General features: G+C 43.7%; 1 protein-coding gene across 1 annotated transcript in view; it reads right to left on the reverse strand.

Annotated features, from left to right (window-relative positions):
* Positions 1-13,315, reverse strand: part of fbn2b (fibrillin 2b) — a 71,519-nt gene that overhangs the window by 36,083 nt on the left and 22,121 nt on the right. Inside the window, exon 7 of the mRNA XM_030083473.1 lies at positions 892-1,089. Coding sequence (XP_029939333.1) covers positions 892-1,089 — 198 coding nt within the window. The remainder of the gene's footprint in view (positions 1-891; positions 1,090-13,315) is intronic.

Genomic DNA, 13,315 nt, shown 5'->3' on the forward strand with positions numbered 1-13,315 from the left:
TGTGTGTTGTTTGGCTGATGTGAAATGTTTCTAAGTCTCCTTTCAAATACATTCATTGTCAACTCTCGGTGTGAAAGTGACAATAAACAAACAAATGAATGAATGAATAATACAATTAGTTTACTGTTTGATCGACAAAAACATAAATAAATAAAAAATACTTGATCCTGTGCACACAAACTCCACTTGTGGTAAAATGTCATGTTTTTTTGTGAAGCTGACTCTAAAATGTGATCACTTGAAGCCAAAATCAAGTCTTAAGGGATTAGGTTAAGTGTGAGCATCCTACAGTTTTCACAGGCTCGATATATAATATCAATCTTAGATATAAAGGTGGTTTTACACCCTTAAATCAGCCTCAAAAGGCTTCTGTGACAGTAAACCATTAATATATCATGAGGTGACATCGGTCATTGTGTACATACTAAATCTGGTTTAAGCAGACACAAACGATTATCTTGATTGTGAAGAAGACAGATGCGCCAACCAATGCACGCTGGTTGTTACCAAGGTTGTTTGGACTGAGCCAATAAACACTTCAATCTGCACACTGTTTACTGACAACCCCTTCCCACTTCTTTCTGATGGATACAGAAGATGCATGTGCACAGCTCCTGCCGAGTAACCCTTAACAGAACAACATAAACATGTATCTGGCCTGCTGTGTACATGTAAACACTCCAGGAGTTGTTAGCACTAGTTTGAGGAAGTTGTTTTGCAGGAATTTCAGTTGAGCTGACGATGGACTAAGTAATGGTTATACTGTTTATTGCTGTGACAGTGTGATTGAGCGTATACTTGAGTACCTGAATGCCTCTACTTCTTCATCATTGTTAACATGAAGCTGAAACAAAGACACACTGCACAAGAAGGGAAGTAGGACAATCTGACCTTGGCAAGCTCCGGTGCGGATGTTGGGAATGAAGCCTCGTCTGCAGGGGTGCGGCTGGGCGGGACACTGCTCGCAGGGGTGTCCCCAAGCTCTGCCGATAGTGGCGCAGCAGAGAGTTTTGGTGCAGACGATTCCACTAAGCTGGCCCTGGCACATCTGGTTGTTCACCTGGGTGAAGCATGGCCCCGTCCTGTAGTCTGTTGTTGGAGAAATGACATAAGCCCTTTGTTAATCAGTGGCTGACTTAAGATTTGATTGAATAAACGTTCAAGTGGTGAATCACTTCCTCGAGCACATCTGGTGTAGCAGTAAATGAAAACAGATTAAAAGCATAAATGACAGGTTCCTTTTAATTGGTGAAAGCATATTTACAACATAGTCTAAATAGGCAGTGAGCGTTGTTTTCTAATTCAAATTTACTTTTTTTTTTTTTTACAACAAATGGAAAAAAGATGCAATTGGAAACAAACTGGCACAAGATTAGATCATAAATTTGGCGAGATGACTCATTTGGTCATTAAATACTTCCTTGTAAATTGGCGTACTTACGTCTTTCATTAAACAACCACCTACAAAAAAGAGAGCTTACAAGTAGCAAGTTTTGCTGCGATTCATCAAAAACACATGGAACAAAAAAATTCAGAAAATCGATTTTAGACATCCTGTTAAACATGCTCAGGTCAAACCTTACAGCAAATGCCTTTTTCTTTCAAGAAGAAATTAGTGAGAGTAGTGGAATCTATTAATGTGATTATATGCTAACCCACTGAGTCGACATGCTGAGGCTCACGTCAATCTTTTAATTGGTGTGTTTACCAGTCCTAGTTTGCGTTACACCTCAATGATGCTGGGTGAGGAACAAAATTTTAAAAATGCATTTTAAATTCAATTTTAGACTATGCAGCCTTTGGTGACTCTGCAAAGACATATTTACCAACGACAAACTTCTCAATAGAACACGACACAAGCATCTCCTGGAACATGGAGCATCTTCTTCATTTGAAACAACAGTCAAAATGAAACTCAGATTCACTCAAATAGATATAATGTAAGAAGAAAGCAACCTTGGCTTCATATTGCCTCTTTGCCAAAAAAAAAAAAAAAAGTATAATCTTTTTAAATGCACTTCACAGATCAGACACAATGACCTCATGCTGAAACCACTGCAGCAATACGATGTTCGTCCTTTCAATCACACACAGCCTAATGATGGCTTCTCTTGTGGAAGAAACCCTTATTAAGTTCTATACAGTGGCGCCAAACTTAATAAAGCATTCATTAAAAAAAAAAAAAGTAGATTGCTAGATTGTCACAGTGGAGATGAAAGGTAAACTGCACGGTTGGCCAGCCAAGGCTGTGACGGGGAGACACGGAGAAAGCTTCGCTCTGGAGGACAGAGTGAGTTGGGAAGATAGGAATCAGTGCCGGTGGCTGTTGGGAGTCACTCTGTAGATGTATTGCCCTTATTAGTTCCTTGTGCAACATGAAAGAGTCTCACTGAGATTGGGGCAAAGAGTAGAACAAGCCAAAAGAAAAATGGGGGGAAAAAAAAGGAGGAAAAAAAAAAAGTAGGTCAAACTGAGCATGCTGTGTGCCGGTCGGCGCTCAAGTCCATTCTCCATTCTCATCCATCTGTCTTCATTTCTCTTTGCCCAGTTTAAGTCCTCCTGTCAGTCTCTCCTTCAGTCTGTGCTTGCCAGCCCATCAGCTACGCTTTGATCTCTCATCTTCATGTGACCCGTTTGGCTCTGACTAAACACCACGTCAATTTATTCATGTTCCGAGCACCCAAACAGCACATGACCTCCAAACTCGTTTATACACAAAGGCCTGTGAGCTCTGAAATACGTTTAAATCAATCCGAATTACAGTTGAAACAATAAGTGTATTATTAAATATCCATTGGTATTACCAAAGAAAAGAAAATGACAATCAGATAAGCTGAAGTCCTTTCCTCCACAAGATTACATTTAAAGTTAAGTATTTGGTTTAACGTATAGTTAAAAAAAAAAAAAAAAGGTTAAGAAATATTTTGTAGAATAGTGTGGCTTCACAGCAGAACATTGAGGTGATGAACAATGCTCCCTTTCATTAGGATGCTAGGACTTGTTACTCAGTGCAACAAAAAGGCTTTTTGATGTGTTTGTAGCAGTTTTTGGACAGGAGGAATAAGTTACAAACTGTGGTAATGCTGTTTGCTCAATCGTTCGTGGTTTGGTCTTTCAATGAAACACAAATGTTATTTTGTTGACACTGCGAAAAGACCCAAAGTGTTTTTAAACTTTAAAACAAAACCATGTAAATAGTAAAGAAAAAAAAGAGACAATAGAAAACTAAGTAGGAAAAAGTGACAGAAAGACACGACTCTTCTAGCATCTTGTTTTGTCCCATTACTAAGAATTTATGAACTCTCCCACGCTCAACTTGTCTAGCATCACGACGCAGGCCCCTCACGGCAGCCAAGTTCAGCAGTGTGTGCATGTGTGCTAAATTAAATATATATGCATAGTCGTTTCTCTCTAACACTGCCCCACTCCCGTCAGTCTGTTATACACACACGTACACACAAGAATGTACATACTTGTCTGTGTACGTACACATGCCTGAAGGAAAACCCTGCATCTGTTTGAGCTACAGAGACGGGCCAAACAAAAGATTGGAGCAAAAAGCACAGCTTTCTAAAAAAGCAAATAATAACAAACAGTGAATAAAGTCTTCCTCCCTCTACTAAGTAAATCAATCTGTGTGCCACATGTGTTCTTTTGTGTGGTGTGTGTGTGTGTGTGTGTGTGTGTGTGTGTGTGTGTGTGTGTGTGTGTGTGTGTGTGTGTGTGTGTGTGTGCGCGCGCATGTTTCTGACAGACTTTGAGAGTGGAAATAAAGAAAGTTTCATGCATCTAGATTTCAGTCCAGAGGTTAACATGAATGTCAAAACATGACAACAATCACATCTGCATGCGATGCATGCAAATTTGCTGGACACATGCAAGCACGAGCACGAGCATTCCAGGACAGGACAGCAATTCAAAAGCCCGACTTCGTCCGACTGACAACATTCGGAAGCAATTTGGTCTAATTAGAGCTCAAATTGTTCATAACTTCAAAAACATTCAGCTATCCCCGGCCAGATCCTGAGTATTAAACCCACTGTTCACGACCTCTCTCATGTCTCTCCTCCAGACATCTCAAGTTTCATTCATAACCCAAAGGCTGCAGACTCCATCTGAACTCAATCCCTCTATCTCAATGAATGAGGCCATTTTTCTCCGATAATGACAACTTGCTAATTTGTGTTCATGACATTTTTATTTCATAAGCACCGGGACTTTCAATAAAGGTTTCAAGGAAGTGCTGCCAGTTGTGTCTCAGCCCAGGGTTGGCTTGAAGTCACAGATGAACTTTCACCCAGATCAGCCCCCCTCGATAAGTCAACCGGGCAAATTTTTAAAGAATCTGACATTTCAGATTTGATGGCATTTTTGCTGTTAAAGTTAAATCTTTATCTGTATTATAAATTAAGAAAAAAATCCCAACCTTTCATCAACACTGTTACTCTTTGATACACTGAAAGTTGTATGAAGAAAGACATTTTCAAAGGCTAAAGTATTAAAATATTTAATCCTGTCTGGAACTCAAAGCCTTAGCGGAAGAACATTTTCCCATCAACTCCATTCAGCTCTTGGATCACAGTGATGGGACGGGGCCCTGACCTGAGCACTGGGACCAAAAAACAAGGGAAGAGAAATGACAGACAGGAAGAGGAAAAATCTCATTTCAGACTCATTAATAACTGTTGAAGTATTTATAAAAACTCCCATGAGGAAAGATCTGGGAAGATAGGAAGCCTAACACATGACTTTATTACAAAGAAATCCAGCAATTGCTATTGATAAACAGTTTTGTACTACAAGAGTTGAATAAGTCAAATGAATTAGTAGGACAAACCTAAAGAAGAATCCCTGGTCGAATGTGTGAATCTGCATGTCGCTGAGAGTTTGTGTGGGAAGATGCATGTGCTTTCAACCAGATGTGTCCAGAATGGGTTGAGTGTGTGTGTGTGTGTGTGTGTGTGTGTGTGTGTGTGTGTGTGTGTGTGTGTGTGTGTGTGTGTGCAGCCTGAGCACATGTCTGGCGAGACATGAGGAATTACGGATTACAGAGAATTGTTTGTGTCCATGTGTATTTCTGCTTATGTGGATAAAAAGAAATGATTCGTGTGTGTGTGTGTGTGCGTGTGTGTGTGTGTGTATTTGTGTGTGTGTGTGTGTTCTGAGAAAGAGAAAGTTTATCTCCACACTATCCAACCATACAACCATAGCAGGCTCTGTTGGTCTTATCAACGCAATTATCAAGAGCCTTGAGATCACTCTCTTCCTTTAGCTGTAATCAGGCCTGCACAGTCTGCTCTTTTCATTTCTTCCACACCAAACGCTGCCACTCAACTGTGAATAACTGTTTAAAACAGCACAAACACTAGCAGACACATCCAGGGACACCATGATTGTGGGAGAACTGGGCTGGGAGAGATAAGAAAACAGAACACATGATCTGAAGTCCTCGTGGACACACGCAAGCAACTAGTTGCAAACTGAGCTTCATTTAAATGTATATGATATATTTTAAATCATTGTGCTTGTCAATACTGGGAATTTTGTCGTATCAGATTGCGTTGTAGATCCTGCACCTCCTCCTAGGTCATTGTTTCTATACTTCATTCATCGTGCACGTATTGACTTCTGCAGTTATTTTGGTCTGTTTAGGGAAACTTCCCCAACACTGTTCAACTGTGAAACAATTATGCAAACTCACTGCAGACAATGCCAGGCAGGAAAAAAAAAAAAAAAAACACAGTTGGCCAAGTGGGCTCCAGTTTCCATCAACAACTACCACTCACGGGACACTTACTGCACAGAGGGGAAGTCTTTATAGTTCCTTCTTAACTGATGAGACTGTAATTTGGTTCATTTTTCATCAAGTTAGATCAAAGCCTTACATCACCGTCCCATGAGGACACTTAAATAACGCAAAAAATATATATGAGCATAGATATTTGAACCAAAGCCAGCAATTTTAGCCAGTAGTGACTGTGGTCCTCAACTCTGTTTTTGAGATGGACCACCAAATGCGTTCCCATTAAAAGCAGACAGTAAGACGAGTTTGAGGAAATAGACTCTGCTAATGACACTAATGCCTTACACGATGATTTAATTCCGAACATATAATCAGACATAGTATCTGGATGAAGCATTGCTCTCATTATGTTAGCAGAGTCTCAAGAGACTCGTTTTCAGACATTGATTAGAAGCACAGTACTGCAGACATTTATAAGACTCTCAGCCAGTTCTCAAGACTTTGGGCTAATATTCACTTCTTTATGGCTGAACAACGTTTATTGCATATCTTTCTTCAAAAATTTCTGCATATGGAAAACACACATATGTGGTCACCATTAAAAAGTAATATAAAGACGCTGTAAATCACATTAACGTGGCTCCAAATTCACTGACTCCAACCAAATTGTCACAGGCAATTTTTTCCACCAAATGACCTTTGCCTGCCCTGGGGTCCCACCCACTCACTTGTGTAGCCGTCCTGTCCAGCCATGTTCTGTCCAGTCTTATCCAGAGTCAATAGAGCAAAAATAGCACAACTTCCTACTCTTCCAGCAACTCAAAATACCTTTGACGTCACCACTTGCTGGGGTCCAAAATTGCTCCTTTGCGATGTTTGATTTATTTGGTCTGGGCTGAAACAGAAATTGGCCCCATTGACTGTATTAGTCAACTGACAAACACTAGTCTGAGCTGTTCGAGAGCACATTTGGCTTAATAAACCAAAGTTCTGCAGACATACAGTACTTCAAAAAGGCTCCCTACTTTTGTACATGCATGTGAAATGTTGAAAAAAACCATTGCCAACACAAATACGGCAAAACCCACTAAATGGATGCATGAAACACACAGTTAACTCATATATTACAAACATAGCCAGCAGGGATGGTCAGTGCGGTTACATGCCAACTCGGCATTGCCAAGGTGCTTTAGGTGAAAGATCAATCTGTGCCGGCATGCTTATGTCTCGATCATGTCATTATTCTCAGATTGTTAACAAATTTGCACAAACAGCAACTGAAGCTCATGACAGTGTCATTACTTTTTAAACCATTTGCAAGCGAATTATGCTCCAATGGTTGACGTCAGAAATTAAGAGACTTCCTCAAGCAGAGGTTTTAATCAGGAATAACACACTGAGTCTGACCAACGCATAACGCTGTTATGTACAGAAACACACTGTTATAGATAAACACAAAGTCACGGGAAATGCTTGTTTCTGCAGAAACAAAATAGTGACACATTTGAAGTGTTTTATGTTTAGTGTCATTTTTTTTTTTGTTGTACTATAAATTATATTATATCGATAGAACAACGAAACATTTGGATGTGTGTGTGCTGACTGTTCGCACATGGCAAAACACATGCGAGGGGTTTCCCAGAACCCCATCCCACACATCCACCTCAGCTCTGCTGGTTGACTTTCACTGCCTTCATAATCACAGTCCATCAGCATTCTTCTGGCTGAATCACGCAATAAATTTACTGACTCATGACCTCAGTTGCACAAACTCTAAAACCACAAAATACAGCAAGAGCGCCAACAGATACACTGGGAATACTGTAAACTAAACCTACTTCTTTAAAAAGAAGAAAAGTGTTACTGGTCATTTTTAGTTGTTGACATCTCTGAGGATTATCACCTAATTAGCCTGCAAGATCATCATCATTCTATTTTAGCCTAACATTTTATCTTTGGCTTCTGACAAAGTATTTTTGCTAATGAGAATACATGTCAACATGTTCTTTGGTCCTCAGCGTCAAACTTTTGCACATATCTATCCTGCACAGTACAAACAAAAAAGTTTATGTCCATTTCGCTTGAGACAACCTCAAAAGTACCTTAGTCTCTCTGCTCATCTGACATGGAGAATTTGCACACCCCTCTGAGAGTCTTTGTGTGCACAGCTGGGGAGTCCATTTTCATTTTTAGACTGGCCCTCCCATCGTCCTCCTTTCCATCCCCCTCTGCCACTCTCTCTGCCTTGCTTCTTTACCTTGTTCCACTCCCCATCAGGAAATGTCTACAACAACTCCACAAAGAAACCCTATTTTGTCAGTCTTGTGGGAATGTTGTAACTCAGGACAGGGGTTGTGTTCATTGCCAGATGTTTTAAAAGCCTGTATGAGGAACAATACCTATATTGTTTATTTTGTGTGTTTTTTTTCTCCAGAAAATAGGTATTAAAGAAATACATACAAACACACACCTGTAAAGAGGCTAATGTAAATTAGGGGAGTTAGACAACAACTTTACCTTGGCGAGAGTAAAGGTAGGGTACAGAAACAGAAGATAGTGGCTAAAGGCAATGCCCAAGTAAATGCAAGATTTGTAAAAGTAACGGAAAATACCTTCTTCTTTTAAATTTTTATCAAAGACAACTCAATTCAGACATTTCTCATTTACCAGGAGGACTGTCCCCCCTATTTCCAACACCCTGCCATCACTTCCCACCACACGCATACCACAGACTGCTGTTCAAAGTGCAGGAGACAACCACCCACTGTCTGTCTGAGCAAAGTGTATGAAGTCATCAGCATTAGAGGAGGCTGCACACTCTGAATCCTCACCAAGTGCTGAAATAATGAACCAGGACTCTGTCTAGCCTGACAGAAACAACATTTACAACCACACAACAACATCAAAGCTTTCCTGGTTCGATATCTTTCCTAACATTAAAGTGCATGTGTGGGTGGGTAATCCACTGATATAAGACAGGGTCACACCACAGTCTACATTCCTCCAGTCTGACTGCTTGGTGTCCATCTCACAACTAATCTGGCCCCAGTTGGGTTGACTCCCGAGCAATAGAGTAATTTGGTATTTTAGTCATATTATAAACAAAGGGAGTTCATGCAGCACTTCATTCACTATGATGCTGTAATTGCTGACGATGGACACACTAACAAACTCTCACCTCAGGAATGTTATCTACCACCATTAAGAAAAACAAAAGTGAAAATGCCCATTACCATTTTGATATACAACAATTCCTGGCAACAAATTCAATATGGACATATATGGACACATACGACCAGTTCAAAGTTGTAGAACACTTCAGTTTTTCTAGTTTCTTTTTTTTTTTCTTCTGCAAATCAAGTTGTTTATGTACCAAAGGCAGCCACTTTGATCTGTCTAGGGTTTACTTTACCCATAGTTACATGGGAATGGCTCCAGTGCCCCAATACCCTAAACAGGATGAAATGGTTTCAAGTGATTGGATGGACAATTTCCCAAAGTCTTTGTGACTGGCCTTGTGTGTTTTGGCCTATCTAAGTTTGATGCTAAATATGCAGACAGATAGTTCCAGAGCCATTCTTTTTATGTGCAATTTGGTGTATTTTCTAGGGGGCTTACAGATGACCGTACGATGACAGCGGAGCAGTGCTGTGCAGTATAGCGCCAATTCGATCAGTCAAAACAACAAAGAAGACAACATGACTTGGAAGACAACACAAATGATTCCTTGTAAGAAAGACGGTATGAATGTGTGCCAGGCATATCTATGATATTACCTCGCCCTGGCACTGAAACAAAGAAGCTAAAAAAGATTTTGTTTTGGACTGTTGATGATCTATGCAATATTAACCTCTACTGAATGTTTGCTTCACAAGCACACCAACGTAAGGAACTGAGAAATGCGTGGGAGTACAAAGACACATGACCAATGTTTGAAATCCACATAACAATCTATGTGCGTAATGGGAGCATATACGGGCCTTTAGCCTAGGCCTTAAAGAGTGGACTCTGGATGGGAGGTAGCAGCATTGAGAGCGCGCAGCAGCATTGAGAGCGCGCAGCAGCATTGAGAGCGCGCAGCAGCATTGAGAGCGCGCAGCAGCATTGAGACGCCGGTAGGAGCGGTGAGGCGGCAAGACGGCGGCACGGTTACACCGGTAGTGAACCCGGGCACCAGGGACTGAGGCGTGTGCCCGTGGGTACCGGTGTGCGAGGCCGTGCCGCCAGCCCAACATGGCCGCAGCGTTGCACCGCGGACCTCACCTGCACCCCCTGGTCGTGAAGGCGGACAGGATCGTCTCCGACCTGAGGGAGGACATCCGCCGGCTGTCGGAGGAGCTCAGGGAAAAAGACGATCTGCTGGAGCAGGCCCGGACGCTGGCCGAAGGGCAATCCATGATCATCACGTCCTTCATGACCACCACCGCTCCAGCTCCCTGGGCTCCCTCCTGCTCAACACCGGACCATCAGCGCTCCTGGGCGGAGGTGGTGGTGCGGGGCCACAAGCCTAAGTCCACCGCGGCTTTGCCTCCACTGCCCCTCTCGAACCGCTTCCACGCCCTGGCGCAATATGACAGCCCGGCGGGTGGTGAGGGTCCGCGGCCTGCTGCGGCCGCTGCTGCTCCCGCGTCCTCTGGCGGGTCCGCCGCTCGCCGCCACGACACCCCGGAAGCCACGCCACCAAACACCGCCAAGCACTGCCGTCGCTCCGCCACGGCCCGGGATCGCTACACCCCGGCCCCGGAAACGGCTCCCTCCACCGCGGCCCACTCCTCCTCGGCCTCGGAGAAGGAGCTCCCCGCCCCGGCCACGGATCACTCCGCCGCGGCCCGGGCCAACTCCACTTCGGCCTCGGAGAAGGAGCTCCCCGCCGCTGTCCCGGAGAAGGATGTCCCCGCCGCGGCCAGGGAGCCGGGCCGCTCCCCGCCGGTACCGGAGCGGCGGCGATCGCCCCGGACCGCGGCCTCCGCTGCCCGCCTGAGGCTGATTAGGGAGGCGGTGAGGAGGCATTCCGTGAGCCACCACCACCGCGGGGAGAGCCAGAACCAGGGCCAGGACCACCGCTCCGGCAGCGAGGTTGCTGCCGGCGGCGTCGCTGTACCGGCGGAGCGCTCCCCAGCCCTGGGCGCTGACACCGCCGCCCCGGACACCCACGACGTCGCCCCACAGCCGCCCCCGCCCCGTCCCCTCTTTTCCCCCACGACACTCCTGGTTGGGGACAGTAGCATCAGGAATATTCGCTTTTTTAACGCCATCACGCGGTGTATTCCTGGTGCTACTGTCCCCACGATCCTACACGGACTCCCGGAGCTCCTGCAGTCCCTTCCCTCCACTGTCCGCCGGGTCATCGTCCACGTCGGGACTAACGACACGGCCCGGCGGCAGTCGGAGGTCACCAAGCAGGATTTTAAGGACCTTTTTAACCTGTTGGAGAGCTGTGGAAGGTCGGTTTTTATCTCTGGACCTTTGCCGACCTTCTTCAGGGGCGCTGAACGCTTCTCCAGACTGCTCGGCTTAAACACCTGGCTTCAGCGCTCCTGCACAGCCTCCAACTTTTATTTCATTGATAATTTTAACCTTTTCTGGAACCGCCCAGCTTTTTATCATCAGGACGGACTTCACCCGAGCACGCTGGGCAGCTCCATTTTAGCAGGTAACATTCAGCATACAGTCCACACATCCCCCAGTGACTGACTACCTGCAAGCCCCCCCCATCCACCACACGCCACACACACCCCTCACACACCTCCACTGCCCCCGGACACACCACACACCATCCACAGCATCCCAGTTATCACCTCGTGCAGACACCACATCCCCCGGACTGTTCTTAAACACAAAAAGACTCTTTTAACAGTGAAACGTCACCGAGAGCGCACATCCAGCCCGCCCACCACCATTAACATGGCCCTGCTGAATGTGCGCTCTCTTTTAAACAAATCCTTTATTATTAATGATCTTATTTTAGATAATAACTTGGACAGTCTGCTTTTAACTGAGACATGGCTTGGCACCGATGCACCTGTTATCCTCACTGAGGCTTCCCCACCGAGTTTTAACTTTTTATTTTCAACCAGACAGGGTAAGAGGGGTGGAGGGACTGCTTCCATTTTAAAAACCTCATTTAATGCGTGTGCAGTAGCTTTTAACAGTTTTACATCCTTTGAGCACCACGCCTTTATTTTTAGCAGTCCCCAGATCCTGTGTTTAACAGTATACAGACCCCCTCAATACTCTAGTCTTTTTATTTGTGAATTTTCAGAACTTTTAACAATAATTCATTCTAAATATAGTAGAATTTTAATAACTGGTGATTTTAACTTACACCTTGATGACAACTCGGACTCTATGTCCAGAGAATTCTTAAACCTTTTAAACTGTTTAGATTTTAAACAGCATGTCGCACAGCCAACTCACAACAGAGGACACACCCTGGACCTGGTTATAACCCACGGTCTGTCCATCAGTGTGTCCTCTGTTGTTGACCTGGCTGTGTCTGACCACTACTGTGTGTTTTTTAACATCACCAGTTTTAACCAGCAGGAAGCCCCGGTGAGAACAGTGAGGAGACGCTACCTTACTTCTGAAGTGGCTGCAGATTTTATAGAGATTTTACAGAGCACTCCTGCAGTGATTTTACCTGCATCTTGTGATTTTATTGTTGACGATTTTAACAGTAAACTGAAGTCCAGTCTGGATTCAGTCGCTCCACTTTTAACTAAAACAATCAAGGGCCATTCCAAACCCCCGTGGAGGAGAAATGATATAGTCATCAAACTGAAAAGAAACTGCAGGAGTGCTGAAAGAAGGTGGAGAAAATCCAAGTTGACCGTACATCACCAGATTCTACGTCAACAACTAAAAATTTACAATAATGCAGTTAAACAGGCCCGAACTTCCCACTTCTCTCAACTTATTTCAGACAATAAAGACAACCCCCGGTTCCTCTTCTCCACCTTCAACATTTTAACTGGCACTAATTTTAATAAAGCTTTTAAGGAGCCAACAGACGCTCTCTGTGAAGACTTTGCAGACCACTTCAGAACTAAAATCATGGACATCAGGTCTAGTCTTTTACCCCAACAGGTTTTATCAGTGAACACAGCTGAACCGTTGTCCATGCCTGAGGAAACACTGGACAGTTTTGACCTGGTTGACGCGAGGACTCTTGGTCGAGTTTTCTCCCAAGTAAAATCAACAACCTGCCTTTTAGATCCCATCCCCACACCACTTTTTAAATCACTTTATGGATTCCTTGAGGAACAGATTTTAAATATCATGAACAGCTCTCTTCAGACGGGTGTCTTCCCCACTGCCTTTAAAACGGCGGTGGTGAAGCCCCTTCTGAAGAAGAGCAATTTAGACCCCGATGTTTTTAATAACTACAGACCAGTATCCAACTTACCATTTTTAAGTAAAGTTTTAGAAAGACTGGTTTTTAACCAAGTCAATGACTTTTTAATGATTAATAACATTTTAGAAAGACATCAGTCTGGTTTTAGAGTGAACCACAGTACCGAGACGGCCCTTTTAAAGATTTTAAATGATATCAGGTGGAATTTAGATAATAAA

This window comes from Salarias fasciatus, chromosome 23, assembly GCF_902148845.1.
Source record: "Salarias fasciatus chromosome 23, fSalaFa1.1, whole genome shotgun sequence".
In the NCBI taxonomy this organism is placed as follows: Eukaryota; Metazoa; Chordata; class Actinopteri; order Blenniiformes; family Blenniidae; genus Salarias; species Salarias fasciatus.